The sequence below is a fragment of the Pyxicephalus adspersus genome, chromosome 5 (genome assembly GCF_032062135.1).
Source record: "Pyxicephalus adspersus chromosome 5, UCB_Pads_2.0, whole genome shotgun sequence".
In the NCBI taxonomy this organism is placed as follows: domain Eukaryota; kingdom Metazoa; phylum Chordata; class Amphibia; order Anura; family Pyxicephalidae; genus Pyxicephalus; species Pyxicephalus adspersus.
In genome coordinates, this window is record NC_092862.1 from 39112299 (window position 1) to 39138587 (window position 26289).

At 35.2% G+C, this 26289-nt stretch overlaps 1 protein-coding gene across 5 annotated transcripts in view; it reads left to right on the plus strand.

Annotated features, from left to right (window-relative positions):
- ST18 (ST18 C2H2C-type zinc finger transcription factor) overlaps positions 1-26289 on the plus strand; it is a 150402-nt gene that overhangs the window by 55682 nt on the left and 68431 nt on the right. For all 5 annotated transcript variants that reach the window (XM_072411217.1, XM_072411216.1, XM_072411219.1 and 2 more), the window contains exons 2-3: positions 21809-21863; positions 24738-24768. In XM_072411217.1, coding sequence (XP_072267318.1) covers positions 21809-21863; positions 24738-24768 — 86 coding nt within the window. The remainder of the gene's footprint in view (positions 1-21808; positions 21864-24737; positions 24769-26289) is intronic.

Below are 26289 nucleotides of genomic sequence, written 5' to 3' on the forward strand. Positions count from 1 at the left end.
GCATCCCACCTTCTTTTTACTGTGCTTGTGAGCTCTGATCTGTTCAGAAATAACTAGCCACACATACACCAAGAACTAAACCATGAATTTTTGTTCTTAGTCATTACACTTCACTGAACTCAAACAGGACATTGTTTACCTCTGTGGTTTCTATTTGCAATATTATTTGTTTAATATAATAGTATTTTTTTTTATTTTACAGACCTTTTTATTATTTAAACAGTATTAGTATCTGGACATTTTATAGTTTTACATACCAAACACATTGGGAATGATGTGTGGGTCTAGACAATTTCTAAATGTTTTCAAATCAATCTGCTGCTTGAAATGTGTCCAAACATTCTGCCTTGCTACTTATTTCCACTCTAATTTGCTCTGTCCAACTCAACATGTTTAACAAATTCTTCCATGATGAGGGTCATCAGAAGAATCCTTAGTAACTAAATATTATTTGTTATTTTATTCCATTCTAGTCATGAGCAGATAAAGTACACATGGTACCCCTGTAACATTTCAGAATGTCGACTCACTAAACGACCCAGCTTTGCTGGCCATTGTGATATGCCTGGAGAAAACCAGGCTTGTATTTATTTCATCTGATCACTATGTTTTAGAATGAATCCTAATAATAATGAATCTTGTAATTTGCATGGTACCTGCATGGATTGTTCTATCTTGTTTTGACACCTGAGACAAATTTAAGCCAGCTATTCACTATATTGTGGCCTGCTGCCATTTTTGCAATCAATTTTAATAGGTGCTATTTCCCCAAGTTTAAATAGTATAAGAAAATACAAGAAAAACAAGGATTTCAGTATAAGATTGTAACTCCCCATAAATGCTACATCTTGAATATTTCCAGGGCTTTATTTAAACATTGCACTGCCAATGACATACTAGATTGCTGGCCCCTTATACCATGTAATTATTATAATATTATAACAGGTATTTTAACATTACGAACCCACAAACAAAAGAGAAGAGAGATAGTTTTATGTTTTGTTTTTTAAAACTATAACCGGCCTTTGGACCTAAAAATCCTAAAGATATTCCTGCCCCTATGTAAATACTCACTTATACATAAATGCATGTTAGGTATCACTACCGTGTTTCCCCGATTTTAGGACATCCCCATTAAGTAAGCCACCCCCGATTTTTTAAAAAAATAATTAAAATAAGACACCCACCCGTTTATAAGACAGCTCCAGATATCTGATCCTGCGTGTGTCTCCTTTATGCTGGCTGCAGCGTGTGTGTCCTTTATGCTGGCTGCAGCGTGTGTGTCTTTGATGCTGGCTGCAGGGCGTGTCTATTCCTGAGCCAAACTGAAAGTAAAAAGCCTGCACACGTGCCCCCGCGATTCTGAACAAGGAAGCAAGCTGCTGATCCCTGCCCTAACGGAGATCCCTGCACTTAATTACGGGTAAGTGATCAGAAGGGGACAATCATTTCATAGTGATCAGAAGGGGACAATCATTTCATAGTGATCAGAAGGGGACAGTCATTTCATAGAGTGATCAGAAGGGGACAGTCAATGGCATAGAGTGATCAGAAGGGGAATATGAACGGCACATGAGTGATCAGAAGGGGACAATCAATGGAACATGAGTGATCAGAAGGGGACAATCAATGGAACATGAGTGATCATGAGTGACTTTCAACAATAAATGTGTACTGTAGTCTTCTTCATGGAAAAATAAGACATCCCCTGAAAATAAGACCCAGGGCATATTTTGGCATTTCAAAAAATATAAGAGAGTGCCTTATAATCGGGGAAACAGGGTAAGCACATTCAAGTTAAAACTAAAACTTTAAGACCACAGCTCTTTCCTAACTCTAAACTAATGATCTGTAAAGTTTTTGTTTCGTTTTTCGTTTTTTTTTAAGTATTATAGTTTCTGACTGTTTCATAGGCATGCACAATTTTGAGGCTAGACATGTTTGATATCTTATTACTTAGCACAACCTCATTGTTAATACTTTACATAAAAATATGACCCATATAAACAAGATTGGTCAGAAAAAGCAGGGGTACCAATCATGTCTTCCTCCCTCCTGGGAGTATGTCTTCCTCCATCCTCCCTCTCTCCTTCCAGAAACTAAAAGCTGCTTCATCAACCCACATCAATCATTATTAGAACTGGTCACTAAACTTAAGCACCTCTTGCACCTAAATTGACTGATTCTCCAGTGCAAGCTGTGTACTACTATAGTCAGTTTGTCTACTTTGGTAGTATACGGTATACTTTTAAATGTTGCCAAAAGCCAACCCTAAAAAACCTATTGATCTGGTCAAAATCTTACTGTCTTACAGTGGCTACAATTACTCGTTAACTGTATCCATGGAGAAGCAGTGCAGTCAAACAGCTATTGTATGGCAATGTTGTGTAGACTGTTAGACTTGTGGAATTTGATAGACTCATTATATGAGTTGAAAATTAATAAAGGTTATTTTCAGCTAACACTTTTTAGGCAGTTACAGCAACCGTTTTTTTTTTTTCTTTTGAGATAAAGGCTTTAATTGTGTGAATACAAGTTAATTACTGTAAGCATTTCTGTCAGTGTTAAATTGATCAATCCTATCATACCATTTCTGAATGGCTTCAAAAGAAGTTGAAAAATATCCACATCTACACGCAGAATCAACATAAAACTGTGCTATAGGTTGACATAGAAAAATGAGGACTGTTGGAGTAGTAACAGAAAAATATAATTCTTCATTTTGCCAGAACATTGCTTTAAATAAGATGAAGCTGTGTTTATCTAATCATATACATGAAACCTAAAGCAACCCTATATATTGACAAAAATTGGTATTCTATCCATTTTAAAAGCCAATCATTTATATTTTTTTAGGTAAGTAACAATAGTAGTAGCACTTGTAGTAGTCACAGTTGTATTCCACATTCTATTAAATGGCATAAAAGAGTTACACGAGCAGAGGGCCAAAATGGCCTGTGGGTCATTTTAAACAGCATAAAACAAACAAAAAAATAAAAAAGACACAAATAAAAAAAAGGAGCGGGTGGACTAAGGTTTCCAAACAAAATTAGGAGACATTAGATTTTTCCATTGTATGGTGCCAACCGCCAACAAAAATTATTGTTAGCATTTGAATATAGGGATAAAATATAAAAAGGAAAAATTGATGATAAAGCTGCAGTGCTTTCTAAACCGCCTAACAGTTCGTGCTGTGTGATAGAACTCATAACAATTAGTGCAATTTTAATGTTGCACTAACTGTAGAAAGAAAAGCCTCGCCTTTGAAAGAATGAAAGGGGAGAATAATTCATCCTAATGAAATCGTTCAATGCCAGCTGTCTTGCTTTTCATTACAACGTTGAGCTGTGTTCGTCTTACAGAGATGTCAACAGTGGTCACCATTGTTGCTTTCATTTATTTGTTTAATCAAAGCAGTACTTGTCCAGTTGATTATTCCAGAGGGAGAAAAATGATTTTGTTTTTGGGATATCACCTTCAGCCTGTAACTCTGTAATGCAGCCTGCGATAATAAACAGGACTTTCACAAACTTTTCATGTAGTTACAAGGACGGCTTCAATCTCCTGTCATTTATTGTGCATTAGCTTTGATTACGTTTTACTGTGAAAATACATTTATTTTAAAGGTAACAATACCGACTAGGAGAATAGCTTATGTTTCATCTATATTTATCAGCACTCGCTATACATTTGTGTCTTCATTACCAGGAAATATTAAGGGACATTGTACCATCTATTCCTGTTTACAGTTTATTATGCAGAGATAGGAAACACTTAGCATGTAAAATGAATGTAGAAATTATTCCTGGATAGAAACATGGACATTTCCCACTCGTTGGCTCTTTCTCCTCCATCACCGGATCAGAGTGTAATTGTCAGTAATCAGGCCTGCTTGCTGCTGATAAAACCACTCTGAATGCTTGCAGCCTTCTTTGTGTGATGACTCAATTATTCCAGAAGTGCCTCATCAAATCTGCCCCATCAGCTGGGCTAATAAATAAGAAGAAGAAACTGGCCCCCCAAAGCAAATTATAAATCCATTTGTATTAACCATTTCACTGTCCCCTAGCTTAGGCAGTGAAAAAAGTATGGCAGATTGTGCTAAGCTCACTTGAATCCGTGTTAGAGAGTGTGCAGAAGGGCACTCATTTTTTTCTTCTTTTGCAAGGTGTTGGCATTATCAGCAGTGAATGGCCTGTGAATGCAGTTATGGTAATTATAGCGAAGCCTCCTGCTTTCTAAAAGATTCTTTGTCAAGTAAATCAGGTGAAAGTTAAACCCTGCAAATGATCTTGCACATGTCATTGAAATTACTGTTGTATTTAAGACATTTTAACACACAAGTCTGGGTAGCAGACAATAGAGACCCGAGTGAGCGTGACCGATCTTTCAACTATCAGAATTAGTCATTCTCCCCCAGAACTCTTCTTTTTTATGTGTCTTGTAGTCAGACTCTTCCTTATTTGATAAAACACAAACAGTTTAGTATCCCACAATGTGCTTGTGCCAGGCAGACATCCATCCTATTTATTGTTGAATAGTGGTAAAACTCTTTTAGAAAGGTTATGGCTTGCAGACCATGAATTGCTTTGTCACTTAATCAGACTGATTCTGCTTTCTTGTGTCTAGGAAATGGCAAGGACAACAAATAAATGGCCATGAGACCAATCTAAATGGCATCGATAACACAATTGACCCACAAATTACTCAGGCCTAGAGAGTATTAGCAACTGTAAACCATCATTAACATAATTTTTTCTACCAATGAGTAATTAAAAAGAACTCATTAGAATATTAACATGGCTGTGCCATTGCTACAAGTTTTAATTTTCATACCATCTCCACTATTCAGGAAGTGAAGAAATATTTTCTAGGCAAAGATAAGAATGGCATGTCTGGAGCTTGCAATAAAACTAATAAATATATAGTCAATGAGAGCTCCCAAATTTAAATCCTGACATTTTCTTTTTAAAGTGGAACTCTAGCTAAATATTCATTTTCAGTTATACAGTAATAAAAAAATAGAAACATTCTAATCCCACTATTCTCAATCAAGGATCAGTGGAAATGATGAGTACCTTTCTAGGTGTCAGGGTATTTCATGAACTGTGACTGATTGGTCTTTCTTACTACGCTTGCATATTTCCAAGGCCAACACCCCTTGGCAGAGCCAGTGGCATTGGCATAACACCGGTTGACATTTTGGTGCACAATTTGGGACAAAGAAAGAAATATTGTATTGATTGTATTTAAAACATTGGAATTGAATCTCATTCAGTATTACAGAATCATATCAATCAGAATCATAAATACATATATTGCTTATTGGTGCATTCTAATACCTTATGAGTACAGCTGCAGAGCAAATGTTCATCCAACTTGTTTCTTAAAATTTTGTAATCTGTAAGAGTGGTTTCCTGTCTACCACTGTAAGGGGGCATTCCTCCCATTGACACAGGCATTGTGATCAACAAAAAAATGGTTTAGGAAGGGTTTCTCTGAGACATTTTTAGAATTGGTTCCTATGGAGTAAGTAAGTATGCCTATTCTTTTTGTTTATGTCCGCATGGGGGAGACTTTCATTTATTTCCTGTAATGGTGACAGCCACCCTTTTTGATAATTTCCTGCATTCCAACGTTGCTGATTTCCTCTAACCTCTTTTCAACTAATTTCTGTCTACATCATCTGTTCCTGCAGTGCCCTGAATGAAATTGCTCAGGCCAAGGAATGACAATGATAGGACAGACTGAGCAGAATGATCATCAGCATGGCTGCTCCAGCAGGGTGCGTGACACAGTGACAACATTAAAGTGTAGTTAGGAGATAGGGACAGAATATTTTCAATCTAGAGCAGAAAGTTTTGAGCTACTTATGGCATGTTGGCTTGGTAATATTCTTGTTAAATTAGTTTGAATTAAAAATGAATTTTGAAATTACAATATTGTGTTAAAGGCTATATGACTTAAGTGATTGTTTTTTCATTATATACACTGTTGACAAACACTAGGTAAAAGGATATACAAACTTTAATTAATTCTAAATTACGTTGCTAAACACAGTTAGCTGATCTTTGTGAAACCTTGTGATCCTTTCTGTGACTTCAAATGTGCATTGATGTTATATTCTTGACATTTTTCCTTGTTTATATACTATTGGAACGAGTAAACACATTGTAAATGTGTATATGTAATTGTATATATGATAGTGTTAAATACCTGCAAAAAGTTAGCCCTAATAATGCTGACAAATCATCAACAGTATTAGTTTATTTGCAGTAAACATGCATGTAAACAGCTACATGAGCAGAAATGTGTCATGTTGGGTGTGCACTATTTCCTGCAATTGATAGTAAGTGGGTCTATTGAAAGCACTGAATGTACCAGTACATTTAGAAAGCCACTGATAACTGCAGACACTCTTCAATGTGAAACAGTACTGTGGCATATTTAAGGCACTTGGAAAAAAAAACTTTACATTCCAAACAATAAGAATTTCCAAAAAGTCATCACAAATGAGAAGAAAAATATGGAGTTAACCCAAGTCATGAAGCTGAAGCAACAAATAATGCTATAAATGAAATATTAATATAAAAAGCCTAAAATCCTATGACATTGAAACAAAAAAAAAGATGCGCACAACTCTGGAGTATTCTGCATAATTCTGCATAATTTGAAAAATTCCCTATGTTGCAACTCCTAAACTAAATACGTACAATGTATGTCCAGCAGAAAATATACAAGCAGTGGAGTTAAAGTACGTACATCATATGTATATAAGGTTTATTCATTCCCAGCGACAAGACATGGTAAGCCTCTTAACTTCCTCTGTGTAACACATATTACTTGTAATAAGTGATAATCTCCTTTTAAATACAATGTGATGTAAGTGTAAACCATACATTCCCTAAAAATAGAGCTTTATAAGAGCCCACATAATACACTGAATCCAAACATCCGATTACTATATAGATAATCTTGCATGGTAGGTAGACACATTACACACACACTGTACACAAATATACACACACAAATCATGATCCAGTCAAAAAACAATGGGGGATGTGTTAAAGATAAACTGAATTCTAATAGCCTGCATGTATAATATTCTACAGAATGTTCAAAGAGCCATGGGGATAGGGGTAGTGCTTAGTTATGCAAATGTAGGCCAGAGTATGGAAAGGTGAGCTGTAGCTCATCTCCTCCAAACTTTTACATTTTCCTATTGGTTAGTGACATTTAGCGACCAATACTATGGATCCTGGAGGGGAGATATTTGTGTATATATATATATATATATATATATATATACAGTATATTATTTAGGTATGTTATTTCCAAGTAGACAAACCTTAGAATGTGAACATTTTGGAAAGTGAACATTTTCCAGATATTGTTTTCTTTAAAGCAGGTAAAATTTAAGTGTGCCTGAAGATAAGTCTAGGTGGTGCAGGTAGGTCTGTTTCAACCTGTAATAATCTGATTTTTTTTAAATTTGCATCTATCACAGTTAAGCTGTCCCAGCCATTAGAGTCCATCATTGTGTGTCTGTCAGTATGTTTTTGCATTTGCTTATTTTTTAAATGATAACTTTAACAAATCCCACCTGTAGTGATAACATGGCCACATCCCTATTAACAATTGCCAAAACACATCTTCTGGTGAATCACCTATTGATGGGACTTTTAAAGCCAATCATCATACAAATAGTATATGTCACATATAATAAAATTTTACTTTATTAGGTAACTTAAAAACTTTTTTTAAAAGGCAAATCAAACAAACATGATTAAAAACATTCATTACATATGAGATACTCCTTTTGGGGTTTTCCCTAGAGGGAATAAGCCCAGCTCTCTTTCTACGTGTTTCGTGGACCTAGTCCACTTCTTCGGGAAACAATGAGATCTGGTATGTACGGACATGTACGGACGTCTCACACAGATTGGTATGGAACAGAGAAGACAGCCATGGTGAAAAGTGTTTCTCAAAAGTATTATTAATCCTTTTCATTCATTTGCAACGGCTTCAATATACATGATATTTAAGGTAAATATAATGATTTATAATGATTTATTATCTTGTACCAAATTTTTGCATTGATATTCATAGTTTTTCACAAGTTGTGTATACCATTCTCCTTAATGCTGTGAGATTCGCTGCTTCGAATATCTATATAACCAGTGTCTCACCTTAACACCACCCTAATGTGTCCCAAAATATCGGCGTCTGCAGGAGAAAAAAAGTTTATAGTGCTGATGTCATCCTCCTGTGCAATAGCCGCACAATGTAATGTCTTCTCATGGGACGAGCAAAACATTAAAGTTGCATGGAGAAGAGTGCAGATATTGTTGGCAGTAAAATGGGAGCAAATAAATTGGCAAAAGTTTGGGGCACGAGATGGGTTGATCACAACAATCAATGTTAAGACAACCTTCCACTAAAAGCTTACATGTTTGTGAAGGTTTTTAATGATCCAGGTCATGGTATATGATCTAGATTAAGTAGGTTTCCCACATGTAATCAGAATATGGATGGTCACATCCTTAAAAAATACAAATCCTCACTGTAGATGAGGCTGAAAAGGATTTTGTGCAAAGGATATTAGTCACAATTAACTTGGCCTATTCTGTATTTTTGTATATGGTTTAAGCATAGTACAAGATGAAAATACATGACATACACTTCAGAAACATGTTTATGAATTAGTTTTTATGACCCAATGATTGCGATATATTGATGAATGATAAATACATTGTAGAGTGTAAAAAAAAGCTCAATTTTTAACTGAAGTCTTGATGGTGAACAATTCTTTGCCACAAACTGGTTTTACATATAGCATGTGAAAGTTGTGAAAGAAAGTTGTAGGGTTTCATTTTAGAGCAATTCATATATTCAGCCATAGTTAGGTCAGTGTTTAAAACTGATATAGTTAGAACTTTAAAAACATATTCACAACATGGTCCTTAAAGTCTATTTAGATATATGAATGTTCTAACCATACATCTGAATATCTTAAAGAGCATCTCCTTGCAGCTTTTGGATTGTGCTGATCCTTCAAGGATAATCCTTCAATTTGTTGAGTTTAATAAGTCCATTTCTTCCCAGCCGGTATAAAATAAATGACGTGAGATTTTGTTAAAATGATCTTTAAAGCACTGTATAGTCCTAATACATTTAAGTATATTGTATTAGAGAACACCATAAGAAACAATCTAATGAGCTTCCCAATGTGGAGCTGTCATGGTGACATAGAAAAAATCATGGGAATACACAAGTATATAATTCTCTGTTTATAGGCTGTAGGTACTTGCCACAGAACATTTTCTGTGTGTAAGGAATGTATTTAAGTATTCAGACTAAACAAGGTAAGGTGCGTACACACTTCCAATTTTTATCGTTCCAATCGAACGACGAACGATCGATTGGGCAAAAAATCGTTCGTAAAAAAGTAACCAACGACGCCGACGAACGAGGAAAGTCGCTGGAAACGAACGAACGACCGGACCGACGGATCGGATTGGACGACGATCGTTGAGCATCGTTCGTGTGTACGGTCGTTCGTTGATCGTCCATGTTCAGAGCATGCGTGATGAACGAACGTCCGTTCACTTTCCTGTCGTGCACATAGTTCCTCTATCGTTCAAACGATCGTATCTATTGTGTGTACAATATCTACGAACGATCGTGTCGTTAACTCTATGTGCAGGATCGGTGCTATACGATCGTTCATATATATCGTGCATGAACGTTCGTCGTTCGTTTTCCAACGATAATAATTGGAAGTGTGTATGTAGCTTTAGTTTTATCTTAAGGCTAAAGGTTTGGGTTAATGGTTAAGTTATAGCTTAACTTAAGCAAACAGTTAAATCACACAGATCTATAGGAGTTGTATTTTTGTCTGTCCAGCCTTAAAAGCTACCTATATCTGCCACTCAGCAAGCCTGTCTGGTAGTGTAGGGGACATGATCTTTCTCTTCTGCAATTTTTTCTTTTACCTATAGGTCCCTTTCCAACCCATAGGTTGTGCCTAATCTCTGCTAGGTAAAGCAGCACACTGAGAAGCTCATCCTATTTTATTTCTATTAATGATTGTTCTGCAGCAATTCTAATTGAGACCTTGTCCCATTTCTGCCAGCTCCAATCACCACCTCCATGTGATTCCGCATGCCTTTTATATCTGCCTGGAGTTCAGCTGGTTTGAAGCATTAGGGTTAGGTTGGGGGTAGAGATTCAGAGAAAGTCCCCCCCCCCCCATACTTTTTGACCCACATTCACACTTTACATCAGCAGATGTTCTGGACCAAGAATTGTGACCTACACTGGGCCAAGCAACATACCCATCTTCCACCAAATGACCCATGCATGGCACAGCATATAAGAGACATTTTCTTATAGACCTCATAGAATAGAGTACTTTTTAAAGTCAGCTTGTTATTTCTAACTAGAAAAATGCTATTGTCTGATTCTCATTCTGACCATTGCAATGATGAAGATTTAGGGTGTATTTGGGCTCTTAAAAAAGCCTAGTTTTAAAAAGAAAAGAAATAGGGAAAAGGGGATAATGGAAAACAACAAAAATTGTGTTGTTTCCTAAAGTAGCCAGTTAAAATACTCAGTATTAGAAAAACATGCAATCTGACGGGTTAATATTGGAACCAACCACACTTTGTTCTTTAGATATTTTTCTATGGCTTAATATAAAAAGTATATCATAGAAAGTTATTCCTCATCGTAAAGGTGATCTGACTTGTGATCTAAAAAAAAGTAGCAATGGCCATAAATATAAGTGAATTTATTTGTTGATTTGATATCATTCTTATTGGTAAATTCAACTCCTGGTGTAACTGGCCTGGCAGATCCAAAAAAGAATACTGTCAGTAACAACATTCCCTAGCACACGCCTTTGCTACTTGAACATCATAGCTGTCTCTTCTTCTTGAAGTGTTCAAATACTGTTTGTGCTGGCAGTTTCTCCTCCCCTCCTTTCACCTCTCTATGCAACCTTTATTGTAGCTTCTACGGGAAGGAACAAAGGGAATATTATGGAGTATTACTTAAATGACAGATCTGAGTCTGCTGGAGCTGCTGACGTAATATCAAAGATGGTGGCACCCAGCAGTAGTTCTATGCCTTTTGGATGCCTGCACGTTTTTATTGAAGTAATTGGTCTGGCAACATGATTACTTTCAAGTCCTAAACAATTTACCCTAATTTATCCTTAACACAATCCCTAAAACATAATCTAATTAATCCCAATACCTCAAACTAAGAAGATCCCAAACCTAACCTTCAAATAAGTATTGTATCTAATTTTCATATTATAATAACTAAAGGACAAAATCACAACAAATATTAACAGACAATATAATACCACAACAATAACAGCAACATAATAGCACAAAGGTTTTTACTATCCAATAATTCACCGTATTAAGATGACAATTTTTCATAATCAGTATCACAAAAAAGCAAAAAGGACATTTTTCCTATATACTTTACTGGTCAAAATGGCTGTTTTTAGAGCTTACCTCTTTGCTTAAAGATATGAAAAACCAAAGCTTATACCTTTTTTTAGCTTAATTTCATACACATATGTGTATGTTTTATATGTGGCTCAATATCATATGACATATATGTATGCACAAGTATACACATTTAATGTTTTATTCCGGATGGGTACTGCAATGCCTAGATTGTACATTAGTTTTTTTCTTTTACACACCCTATATGTACTTTTGTAAGTGGATCTCAGCTGTGTTGTCGTAACTCAGAGTCCCAGGGGATGGAATAGACAGCAGATGGGATTAGGGCAGAGGGTTGAATGCATATGACAGCAAACGGTTCCTTTAGACTGGATAGAAGCTGTGAGCATTAGGAAGCGACTCTTCCCCCTGAGAACCAACTTGCCACTGAAGAAAGTTGAAAACAAGCCCTTTGAGAAACACTATTAAAATAGTAAAAAAAAATTGTATTGTGCAGATGATGTGCTGCTGTGTGTTTATTTGGATGCTAATCAGTTTGGCATCAGGGACCTGGGTAGCAGACCCACTACTCCCCAATGTGTTTAGTTCATTTATTGACAATTTAGGTAAAAAAAAAATAAAATAAATAAATTGTCTTTAAAACATGTTAAAAACAAAATATCTGCATAGAAATTCTGACAAAAAAATGTGCTGTCTTTTTATAAAGCCTACTTACAAGGGCCGAATATTGACGTTTTTCCATTTGAACCTGTTTAAAAAATTGCTTTTTGGGATTTTCGCCATAAATGTTCGCTATAATTTTCCATTAAAATCAGATCTATTAGTACCACAAGACAAGACAGCAAACCACTACTTATCTTCACACTCCATAGAAATATGATGGAAGACAGCAATATGCACCAATATTACTCAAAATAATGTAACAAACATTTGACAATACCAGCCTGGCTTAGGACTTAAAGTCCATGTTCATGACATATTTTGACAAGGAAAATTATTTAAGCAAAATAATTTTTTAAGAGTATGCCAAATTATAAGTACATGCTTGATTTATTTTTATTTTATGCTTGAACTTAAATTTTCAGTTCATCAGGGTAATCTTCAGCCTGTGAAGTGTGCACCTTGGTTCTCCAATCCCCGCTATTCACTATATACAGGACCTAATATGGTGGTATGCTAAAAGATATACTATATATCATCAAATCCTTTTGCTTCTGAATTAAAGTAGGATCTCCATTGTATCCCATGTGCTAGTTAACCATATACATCCACTGAGAATCCTAGTGTCAGCTTTGTGTCGTTTTAATGGATTTATCCATTTTTGTTTTTAAATTTTACTCATCATACAAGTCCTCACATCTATCACTATCTCATTTTTTTAAGTTGTATCGCAAGGTCAAAGTATTTAATGAAAATGAGAAGTTTTTATTTTATCATTTTAATACCATGCTGACAAGGTAAGAAAAGAAAAATTATAGAAGGCAAAATATTAGTGGATTCAACATTTGTGATAAAGTATATAACTGCCCATTACATTACTGGTGAGCTGGAAGAACGTTTCCCCTTTAGTGGAGGTCAGAATTTCATCATAAAGATTCTGGTGTCACGCTGCTGGCTTTGCCAAGTAGCATTGGCTCAAGAAGAAATCAGTCATCCAGATGAAGGAACCCACAGCAACCTCACAAGCATCCCCGGGATTCCACAGATTCCTGATTAGGAATGACTGGTCTAACCTTCCGATCTGGCTATTGAGGTCCCAAGAAAAAAAATAATTATTATGTTAATTGATAAATATTATTACACATTCTTATAATGCAGCATGGTGGCTCAGGGGTTAGCACTCTGGCCTTTGCAGCGCTAGGTCCCAGGTTCTATTCCCAGCCAGGACATTATCTGCATGTAGTTTGTAGGTTCTCCCCGTGTTTGTGTGGGTTTCCATCCATATCCCAAAAACATGCAGTGAGGTTAATTGGCTTCTCCCTAAAAATTGACCTTAGACTACATTATTGACATATGACTATGTTAGGGACATTAGATTGTGAGCTCCTTTGAGGGACAGTTAGTGACATGACTATGGAATTTGTACAGCGCTGCGTAATATGATGGTGCTATATAAATACTGTATAATAATAATGCTTAGTTTTACATCCGTTTAGTGAAAAAACTCTTTTAAGTTTACTGATACTTTAAACATCAAAGATCAAATGTTTATACACTGGAGGACAAGTTAAGCATAACAAGCAATTATTTTAATCATCATTATAATCTGTCCCCATAAGTTTCATTATTTTCCTTCCTTTCAGTTTCCTAAGTTATCTAACAAGATAATAGATACAAATTAACAAATATGAAAATGGAAGCGCCATGGACTTGATTTGTAAAGGCATTTGTTACAGGAGAACATTTTGTTTGTGAGAGATGATGTCTGATTTCTCCTACATTACTACAATTTTAAACATGCAAACGTGAAAACTACTACAGGTTTTAAATAAATGGTAATAACGCTTTTAGTAAACTATCCACAGAACTGATAATGTGTTTTATAGTATTAGCATTAAAGAGGAATACTCTGTTATAAAATGTGAAACCCCTACCAAAACATATAGCCAGGCAGGATAGGTTTTCAGGCTTATACCTCCATGGTTGGAGGGTATATGCAATGTGTAACTTTATGCCTTTGCCAGCCCCCATTACTCCTTAACGACATTGGATTCCAATGCTGACTGACACCAGATTATATATACACTGTATACATTTATAACTCCCGTTTTAGATATCAGCAGGTTTGTGTAATGACGTCACTTAGTCCTTCTTCTGACATTTCATCATCAAGAACCTTTAGCACTAGCATTAGGTAGAATTGGTAGTGCAAATATTTTGTTTTGGAATTTCCCTTTGGGAGAGCTATGTTCCATTTTGTGTGGTGTAATTTAACACATATAGTTACAAGTATCTGTTTATGTAAAAGTAGTAGTACTGTGGTTGCATAGTTCCATTGTTACTGTTTCACAGTCAATAGTATACAGGTAGTCCCCGAGTTAAGGACATCCAACATACCAACGACTCCTAGATATCAATGGGGCTTCCCTGCTCGTTTGTGTGCAGGACAGAGGCTTGATAGGGGGCTGGGGGCGGTTTGCATGACTTTCAGAAGAAATCTTCAGCTGTTCTGCAACCTCTTGTAACTCTTTATTGACCAAGACAAACTCTGCAGTTGTTTCTTTATGTATATCAAAGCACATCTTGCTCTAGGAGTTAATGAATGTCTAGGCTCCATAAAGTTTTTTTGTTTTGTTTTTTTGCTTTGTTTGTGATTAACAGTGAGGATTTTATACAGTACCACTCTGCCTAATAATATGTTGAGACAAACATCTGTCCTAATTGCATTTATTAACATAATTTACCTGTTCTAAATTACATACAAATTCAACTTAAGAACAAACCTATAGTCCCTATCTCGTATGTATCCTGGGGACTACCTGTATGTACTCCAAGAGGTACTTTTAGGGATTCTCACAGGATATGTCTGAAAATTTATTCCAATTACTCGTGTGGAAAAACACAGGTCATTGTTCTCCAGAACAAATTGAATAATAATATACCATTGAATATTAGCATCTTAGTAAGGACATGTTCTTCTGTTTATCTTATGTCTCTACTTTATGTCTTAATTGAAAATAAGGAAAATTGCAGTAAAAGCTTTTCTGCTTCTGACAGTTTCAAGGGTTACTTCTGCCTGTAAAATGTACATCGTGTGTAAAGAACTATATGGAAAACCCTTTTTTTTCCTAAAACATAAAGGCTTTTAAAGAAATACATAGCTTGAGGATACCAACATGAAATAGTTGTGTTGAGGATTGTTCCAAGGAAGATGATCCTCCCCAGGAAGGTAGTAGACATTGGAATTTATATAAGGAAAAATGGTTAATGAACGCCCTGCCCTAATGGGAATCTTCCAGGTCCATGTGTTTTAATGTCAGTAATTGATTACCACATGGGAACGTCAGATTCCCTGCTTTATGAATAGAGCTCTAAAAGTTGGCCCACATACTGGGTACTCAAAAGTACATAATATCTAAGACAAATCTAAAATATTTAAACAGAAAATCCTAGGGATTTTAAAGGCACTGAAAATCTTTTTGTACTAAAAAACTGTTTTTATTAGAAATATGAAACATTGTAAAGGTACATACGATTCAATATACAGATGAATATACCAATGAATTCTTCACCGTTATATTTATTTTGCTCTGTAAGTGACAATTTTTACCCCTCACAATGAATATAAATTTCTAATAGATGATAGGATGATGAATAATATATAAATATATATATATATATATATATATATATATATATAGGAAAAGAGTGGGTTTAAATTAGAAGTTGTAATTATTGTAATACATTTAGGATGTGAAATTGAGAATAAAAGTTCTAAGAACGTGGTAGAAGGTAGATAAGTCAAAATGGTAAGTACTTTGTGACAGATTCCTTTGGTGATTCTCTTTCATGATGGCCCAACAGTAGGGGTTTACTTTTTAGTATTCTTCAGTAGGGATGTGGTACTAAGTCCAAGTATTTGAATTGGTATTCATGTGCCCATCTTTTTAGCTCTTAGGGAAAATCTAGTTAATTCCATGTTTACTACAGCCATCCAACATCCCAACACACATCTCATCAGAATGTCCCAGACAAGCTGAAAATTGGTTAAGACACATTCTTTACTTCAATTTATTTTTGGTTAAGACACATTCTTTACTTCAATTTTTAAAATAAATAATGATATGCCTACTTTTCATTGTATAAAATCCCCACTATTGTCTGTCCATTAAACATATGAATCAGGCAGGCACTGGGTGTACTTGAGCTGGAAATTGTTTAAAGGGGCAGAACAGATGTAACTAACACAGCTCCATATATGCGTCTCCCATATATGAGGAGGAAAAGTAATTAGACAGCACATGGAAGGTCAGACAGAAGTCGGACAGAGGTCAGTAGGCTGAGCTGACATTTCCCAGAGATACAAGTTCAGCTAAAGAGTCTGATTCTTTAATCAGCCAGATTGTATGATGGTATTGAAAAAAGAGACTGGCTAGACAGACAGAAAACATTTTTTGCAGCTGGGGAGTGACCATACTGACCACATGTGAAAAAAGTAGCACAATGAGATGAGAAGAGGCAACAGACTGAAAGAAAGATGCGCCCTTTATTGTGCTGCCTCTCCTTTCTCTGTCTAGTCACAGACTAAAGCAGGTTCAGGACAACCTGGCCATCAGGCTGGGGAGGGCTAGTCCCTGAAAAAAAATATATAATTGTGCAAATCTTTGAACTGAAAGTGAATATTGCACCAAAAGCAATATGTCCTATTGTATCTAATATTAGGCTATTTATTTTTATCATGTTTTTTCTTGGCTGCACATTTGCTTTAACAAATTTCCACCAATATTATATATGCATGAAAATGTTATGTGTAAATGAGAATACTGGCACTGGAGGAACTATGCTTTCAGGGCAGGTTGTGCATTCACAGGCTTCAGTGATGGAAATCCAGTCCTAATTATTACTAATTCGAGCTGTTGGGAGGGAATTACATGTGTGCTACACCACCAGTATACTGTCCCTATGTACTGTAAAAGGTGACTGACTTTCATCCCAAGATTAGATCTTTTAATATTATCATTTAAAAAAATATATATATTGTTTCTAAACTATATATGTATTGTGGTGCTACTGCCTTCAAACTCTTTGCTTATCTGTGACTCCCCATTGACACGTTTGTTTCTCTGCCCTCCAATGCCTTCGTGATAAACTCTAATAGAAATACTTGGCACACATTTGTTACCTGGGGGAATAATAGAATTATTTGCTGAAGTCGTTTGGCAAAAGAACATTAACATATGGTTTTGTTTTACATTCAGCTCTGCCAGTTGTGCAAACTTGCTTGGAAGCTGCACAGTGTATATGGCTTCAGAGACAATGTCCACATTTAAGCTGTCCATGGCCCATGTATTCACTGTTGACTATACATTAAAAGTCTTATTAGAATACAGTTGAAATATTAGGAATCTGGTTAAAATGTCCTGTCTGAAACCTTTTGAAGTTAAGGTTTAATTTCCTCAACAGATGGGACATATTTTCTTTTCTACTACCTAGAACTCAATTGCTAAAATCAGTTTCATATGGAAACTCACATAATGTCATTATTAAGATGTAACTTTTTTTTTTTTAAAGACTTCAAAGAGTTAGTGAACTGTTTATGAGAAATACATGGTTGGATATGTCTTACTCTTGCTTTCTATGAAGTTTAAATAATAGCAAAGACATTAATAATGAGCTTGACTTGTAATAAATATTACATGAGCCTTCTGGCAAGTGAACAGTATGAAATGTTTTTTCACAAATTAGCTAGGATTATGATTTATATACTAATATTGACAAACATTTGAATTGTTACCTATATAAACAAATGTATACTAATGTAACATTTAATTAAAACCAGGCAAAAGGTGAAGTTATAAGTCTTTGAGATTTTAAAACATTTAATATATATCTGATAAATCTGTGATATGCAACATTTCTCAGTCTCCCTCTTTTTTGTATTTTCATAAAATGTGAACTTTCGAATTCACATTTCGAACTTTCGCAAATATTGGTAGACAACTGCTGGTAGACTATATGTGTCCATCAGACAAATTATATATATTATCTATTTTTTGCACATAAGCCAATTAGCGTCTTTGGGCCTGATTTATTAAAGCTCTCCAAGTCTGGAGAGGATACATTTCCATCAGCAAATTACTTTGAAGAAATCCATTCCAGGTTTACTGGATCACCCAGCATCACTGATGAAAGTGTATCCTCTCCAGCCTTGGAGAGCTTTAATAAATCAAGCCCTTTATGTCATAATTTCCTTCACTTATTTATAGCAAGGGAACAATTAGTTTGTTTCTTTAAGAAAAGTGTACCATTTTCTTCCACACATTCTCCCTGTAACTATAACATTCACCATAACTCTTCCTATAACCCAATAACTTACTCTCTCTATAACCCTAACCCTTGTACAATTAATCTTCTTATACTTCCAATTACTTTAAATATTTAACCCCCAACAATCATACTAGCCCTCCCTAAATCCACACCCATTAAACTCTATAACTCTTTTTCTATCATCATGTGCCTGGTAAATTGGTGCAACCCTAACATCAGCCATACTAACCATCCCTGTAACACCAACATTTTCAATACATTTAACACCCATTTTTACACAGATTACTGTAACACATGTTTCTATTCATTGGTATGATGCAGTGTTGTTCATTCTGAATTCTGATGACACATCGGGGTGCCATTCAGAATGAACTGCACTAACAAGCGTTGTGAGTCTGTTTACTCCCAAAATGGTGCATATATGTTTTTTGTGCTTTCTGGTGTGTGCATTAACACAACAAGAATTAACATGTGCACTACCACACTGAAATAATAAGAATGGACCTCATCCCTCTATAATGTTAACTAGGCACAGTGCAAAACTCTTTTGTACTAGGGTCCTCCACATCAAAGACCAATACTGCTGTTATATTCAGAATCAGCTTCTTTGCTAAAGTGGACACTAAGATGGATTGCTTCTTAATATTGTACACTGTACAGCTTACCTAAGTTTTGGGATCCCAACACTTAGGATCAGTGTTTCTCAACATTTGTATTATGGGGGAACCCCTTGAAAAAACATTTGTATTATGGGGGAACCCCTTGAAAAAACTTTCAAGTGTTCAGGGAACCCCTACTGTATTTACTATTTTTACAACTTACAGTACATTAATGTGGTGGTTGGCAAGATAAATGCCTCCTACTGTACTGGCCATTGGGAATGCTGCAACCCTTACAGATAGCCAAAAAAACCATTTGTATCTGTCAAACTGACCTAAGAATCACAAATTGCTTTTTGCTCGTGGAACCCCTAGCAACCTTTTGAGAAACCGTAAGGTTCTATAATCCCTGGTTGAGAAACACTGTTTTAGATTATCAATATCTAAAAAAGGTTTTATGCCTATATGACAATGGAAAAGACAATAAATGGTAAGTTGTTGGGGTCAACAGTCTATTTTAGGCATGTTCAACTTCATTCCTCAAGGACAAGGATCTGTAGACATTTTAATGTTTTTTTTTTGTAACAGACTGTGGTATATTTAATAACATCCGGTTTTCAAAGAGTCACAAAATGATTCTGTTTATAATAAAATCATAATAAAATCATGTCCCTAGGGGATTGGATTTAGATGCCCATGGTCTCTAAATCTAAAGTTGAATGTTTGGCCATACAGAGAACAATGTAAGAATACATAATATTTTACCATAAAAATATACAAATCTACATGTGCACATTTACAATCCATTTGATCAGTGGTTTCGAGCTAAATAAAACCTGAATGCATGAATAAAAAAATTTATTAAGGCTTGAGAAAGAGCAGTACATTGTAAATTCTTATTAAAAGAAATCCATGATTAAACAAGGTTACATGGTATTGCAAATGCTTTATGGCCAATCTTTTATACGTGTCCCTAACTGCAGGTCATTTGCAAAAGAAGAAAAAAATAAAGAGTATCAATGGCTAAACTTCATGAGATATGGAACAACTGTGGATGGGATTGTGTGTTCATAAAGAGTGTGGAAGAACAATGAAACAAGCAGATATTTCAATAAAATCATTTCTTGGCATTTACTTAGGTTTGATCAAGTAGTAATTCTTTCCTAAATTGAAGCACAGACTGCTTTTAATTTTGTCTGTGGAGTTGCCTGCCATAAAAAACACAATAGATAAATAGTATATCTGTGCATAATATATACAGCATTCTAGAGTTGTTTATCTCAATAGACTATAGTAATCAAAAGTAATGAACCTATTATGTGCAGGACCTTGGAGAGCGTCGAATGGCAGTAAAAGTGTGGCACATAAAAGGTTTATTAAAGGAAATTAAAGTCCATCATTGCCACACCTGCTCCCCTATTATAAGTCTATGGCAGGTCAGTGCCTTCAATCACAACTCAGCAGCACAGAATAGATAATGTTTCACATTACAATTGCTTCCACAAAGAGGACACTCAGTTGTTCATCTTTAGTGTGCTCACAACTTACAGGCACAAAGCATAAAATACAAACAAAAGACCTTCTTAAAATCTGTGCTGCGCTGTCTGCTAGTATACCCCGTGTTTGTTGGTTTGTTAATGACAAGATCACAAATTGCATTCATCGTTTGAGTCCTTCTACATGGCTGTTAGAAGAAATGTGTTAAAAATGTATCTGCTGCTTGTTTTAGTATTCATTTACATTGTATGATAGTATTTGTAACAAAATGTATTGTATTTATACCACAAAATCACAGTGATTACAGCAGCAACACAAAATATGGTCTATAAACTAAAGTATCATTCATTTATACAGTAATTATATATAGTAATAGGTGGAACTTTGTTTTAATATTATTAGTTATTATATTATTATAATTCATCACACTATTTTTATCCAACTTCTGATTAATGGAAGCTATGTTTATCACTTATAGTTCTGCATTGTGGTCAATTAAAAGCTATAGTCTTAGATGTAAAATTGTAAATTGTCTGAAAGCCATTATTGCTGGGGACACCAGTCTGTTGGGTTTTCTAGTGTTGTCTGAAAGCTAATAAAGAAGACTGGGACCCTGCAGGATTTCTACATGGATATATGTAAAGAGTTTTAGATTGTGGGAACAAAGTAAGAAAAAGTGGTGTGTATTACCATAAAGCAAATAAACACATTAATCTGTAGTCTGTACTTAATAGTTCATTCAATCTACCATACAAGACTCAATTAACTTATCGTAACCAAAGCTTAACGAATATACTAATGTTTATCACACACAACTTTGATCATCTTTAATATCAATTATTACATTTGTGAAAGGTATTATGTCCTTTCCTACATTGGTGGTATTAATAAAGTGTAAACACTCCCTAAACTAATATTTTAGTTACAGGAGTCTGGCCATGGCTTCTCACTTCTTGCTTTTCCCATTAATGACATCTATCTGTCATAGTCCCTGGCCTCCTATTGGTTTTGGATGTTCCCAGCCACCTTTAAACATTTCCTATTGCATTCTTTATAACAAAAAAGCACAATATGCAAAGTGGAACCCCTTTGTAATACAACCAAAGCAGATGGGATCCCACCAGCAGAGACCCTAAAAAATGTCTACTAAAAAAACTAGAATACCAGTTTTTATTGAACTGACCCTTGAATTAAGTATGAAATACCATATAAAAGTAAAAAAATATTGTATTTATTTTTTAGATGGCTGTAGATGGAGAAGATACACATCTATGCATACTCTCAAAAGAAATTAAAGGTATGTTGCAGTGGTTTTAAATATACGCTGTATTATTTTTTAAAATACATAATAAGGTCCTTTAGAGGTACCTTTACTAAATACTTGCTAAACTAGAGATTATGTTTTTCTTTATTTTGGTACCCTCAGATAAGAAACAATCACACTATTTTACTATGTATAAAATCATAACTACCAACTATAGAAGCAGTGTGTATACACGATTTTAATGCCAGCATTCTGTGACATATTTTGATTTGTCTCCTAGGGCTCCATTTATAAAGAGTCCTAAAATATGTGGACCGCCATTTAAGTAAAAGTCAGGGATAAGCAAGTCAGAGAAATGTCATGTGTTCAGTCCCCCCTCAAATCATCTCCAGCAAAATTTAAATCTAGGACACCACAAGCTTTACACAATGTTTTTTTTTTATAAAATGAATGAATTCAGGCTTTGGTGTATAGTAATTCTGAGTTGTTTAGAGTGAAAAGTGGTACCCACTCACTGTTATAAATTGGCTCCATTGTGTGACTGCTCCCCCATCTGTTATAGAAATTCTCTTTTAAAGTCCATCTCATACGGTAGTAATTTACTTTAAGAGAGGTAGTAGGCTGGAGTAAGTGATGCATGAAATGTTGCAAAATTAGATAACACAATATTGAGCTCAGTTTTTAAAGTGTGGTAAAGTAAGCTTATGTTTATTTTATTTTCATTCAGTCCTAAAAAAGCTGAATAGTGTCCCTTTATTCTATTGCTTTGATGTGAAAAAAGGGTTCACTATATCACCATTCTATGCTTCATGTTCATTTTTTTTATTGGTCGGCCATTGATGATGTCGGGTGTGCAGAGGAGGCTCTAGGGGCCCTTTTTTTAGCCTTACGTAGTGCTGTGCCACAATCCCACCACAACCCAGCTGCATGTATGTTAGGTTGAATGGGAGTGGTTGAGAGTGTGGTAAATGTGGTTTATAGCAACAACATCAGTCAGTTAAGATTAAAGTTGATTACAAGAAGAGTAACATTTTTCATGGCAGTAAAGACATACAGAGTGTCTCTCTTTTGCCATAAAACTTTACCCTTAACCAATGTATTAAATATTGATCAGAGAATGCTTACCCATGAATATACAATGGAACTCAACTTCACTTCAGAAAGATACTAAATTATGAATTTTCGGATATTTTTGACACACCTATGCAGATAATATTTATGATATTCAGCTTAGTTTGTAAGTTTTGTGCAGTTTTATTTGGCTTATTGTGTGTGGACACGTTGCATATATTTGTTTTTCTTTGTTTAGCCATAAGTGATTGTTTTTCCACTATTGTTTGTGTGAGAAGTGCTTAATGGGCTTGACTTGTGGAGAGGATACACTTTCATCAGTGAAGCTGGATGATCCAGGAAACCTGGAATGGATTTTTTCAAAGTCATTTGCTATTTGCCAGCAAATGTTTTGAATCCTGGACTAGATCCATTCCAGGTTTGCTGGATTACCCAGCTTTGCTGATGAAAGTGTTTCCGCTCCAGCCTTGGAGAACTTTAATAAATCAGGTCCAATTTTTTTTGTATTTTTTAACATTTATGAGTTCACTGGAACTGTCCACATACTTTAAGCCATACACTTGGCCGTACATTTTAGGTATTTTAGTTATGGAGAGGTTTCAGTCAGGTGTCTGTCTACAAACATTTGGCCATATAGTGAATATGAAACATTCAAACATTAGATTTGCAATTACTGAAAAATGCTAAAAATTAAATATTTTTTCTTGCAATTATTCTCATTTGCTTGACCTAAAATAAAATATTAAAACAAATTCTGGGTTCACCAAACATTCCTTGAAGTTCATTCAATTCATTCTTACCCGCTGTTAAAGATTTCCAGAGGTCCTTTATTAGTATGCCCATGTTAGTAGAAGTTCTGGTAAATGGTATGATTGGCAATTCATGAATTGGCAACCATTCATAAAACTTTTGATCATCCCAGCTGATCGCCACTCTTGAACCAAGCATGTTAAATAGAGACAGTACTTTAGAAAAATCAATCGGTTCTTTCTGGCAATCCGAGGTGCGGTAAAGGAAGATTAAAAGGAATGTAGAGAGAGAGAGAGAGAGAGAGAGAGAGAGAGAAAGAGAGAGGTTTTTTTCTTTGTAGAGGTTTTGTTCTTTGCACCCAATCAAATTTCATCTGTCAGTCTAATTCTGGTTTAAAAATAAAAACTGACTGTCTGGTTGGCTGCTAAAATAATTCCTTTCCTCTAGCTTGAATTATCCCCAGAGTAAGTTCTAGTTGTGGCTTTGCATAGGAATGCCTTGAAGTCACTATTTAACTAAGCCTTACCATTTTGCTTGTTATCATTGACATTTCTCTTTTTGTGTGAAAACAAAAATAGTAAATTCAAGCACTACGGCATTACGGAAGCTAATGATACTTATGTGCCCAAAGCCTTTCATGCTAGAGTTATAGTGAATTATCTTTACATTGCGTTGCAGTCGGGGGTTAAACTGAAACTGGCTTGCTCATTTATTATCTGCGCAGAGTGTGTTTCCGCAAGTGTCGCTGTTATAACAACATGAATAATTTTGAAACCACCTGTTGGCTCTGTCAATATGTTGTGTACCCTTGTGTGGGCAGGTATTGATAAACACCAGCTTTCATCTTTCTCAGATCATTTTAATGCTAACAAGAGCAAAGCTTTCTCACCACATGTCCTAGAAAGAAAAAAATGGCAGGCTTTAAAATATGAGATTTTAGCAATGCTAATAAGTAAGCACTTTCATGGCAATCCCTGGTTGTTTTCTTCAAGTGAGTGTTCAAGCAGTCATTTATGTATAAGTATCACAGAAACCACTGTGTTTGACATGTTTTTTTACTTATTCTCATTTCTGTTTATTCAACAGTGGAAGAAGACTCATTAGCACAAGAACTCAGGTAAAAGAAAACTAACAAATATACATTTGAAGTAGATCTCCATTGGATACTATTATATTGAGTATAATCCCAATTTAATATCACAGAAATAGGAGCATGTGCCTGATATTGCCATGTATTGTATGGTATGGCAAAGGGTCAAATTATATGCACATAGTTCAAACCAATGTAAGATAAAGGAGACCTGATATACTGCTTTACCATTGCAAGGATAGTTGGTAAACAGTACTACCTACTAATAATGTTCAACTCCAAACAGCTAAACACAGGTGTGAGCTTCATATAAATGAGTTGTTTCACCTACCAAAAATGTATATTTCTTTCCCAGTTGTGAGATTTCGACATCCCAACCACAGATCACAATTATGTATGATAGGGCTAATGACCTGATGTTTGCAGTGAACATTTATAGGTCTTGCCCCTGCCCAAGCTTCTAATTGGACAGTAAAAGCATAAAAAACAGACTGATGAGCTCACCGGTAGCATGCTTCCCCTTTTACATATCTTTTGTTAGCTCATGAGCACTGCAGCATGACTGGTTAATTGTTTACCTTCCTGTCCATGTTGATTTCTACTGCATGAAAACAGCAGGAGTCTGGTCCCAAATCAAATCTAGGAGGTTACATTGCTTGCATTTAAAACGATGATTTATTAATGAATGTAGAGTTGTATTTATTTTGTGTAGTTTATATCTTGCTCTCTTTAGGTGCAGTTTTACACAGACTGTATTTTCTTAAAGCAATTTGAGGAGTAGGATGTGTGATATCCATCTTAGATTGTTATTAGGTTTATAGAGAGATGCATAATGGATGCCATATAAACTGAAGATTTCAATGTTTTTGAAGTTTTGTTTTAAAGACTTCAGATTTCATGTTAAGTACAATGTGGACTTTATATGAATGTATAAATGCCAACACAGAATTGTATCTTTCTTTGAGAGGCAGCTGACACATACATATAGAATACTGCTAGATTATTTAACCTTTTGCATGCATACTGTAAAATAAATGTTGGAATGGGGCAGACAAAATATGGAAATACTGGGTCAGCATTTACATAAAAAACAAATTTACATGATAATTATTCCTAACGAGATTACTTCTGATTGTTCTCATGATTTAGTGTATATGTTTACACATTTTTAAAACTTAAGAACCTAATAAAAGAAACTTTTCTCCTAATACGAACTTAAGAAAAGAAAGTTATTTTAAATGGTTCTTATGAAAAGCCATTGCCAGGCTTAAAGTGGTATTCAATGTACTATTAACTATAATGACACCAAGTTGCAACAGGTTTGGCAAACAAAATTAAATTTGCAGGTACACTATATACTTTGTGATCACTATGTTTTCCAGTGTCAAAGCAAACATAAAACACACAGGAATACTCCTTCATGTTTTTGTTATTAACTCAGTTACAGTTTAGCCTCCAGCTGCAAAGGAAAGGCAGGTTGCCGGCTACTCTCTAAGGTTAACCATTGGCATGGTTTGCTCAACAAAAGGGTTGCTGTGTAAATAATCC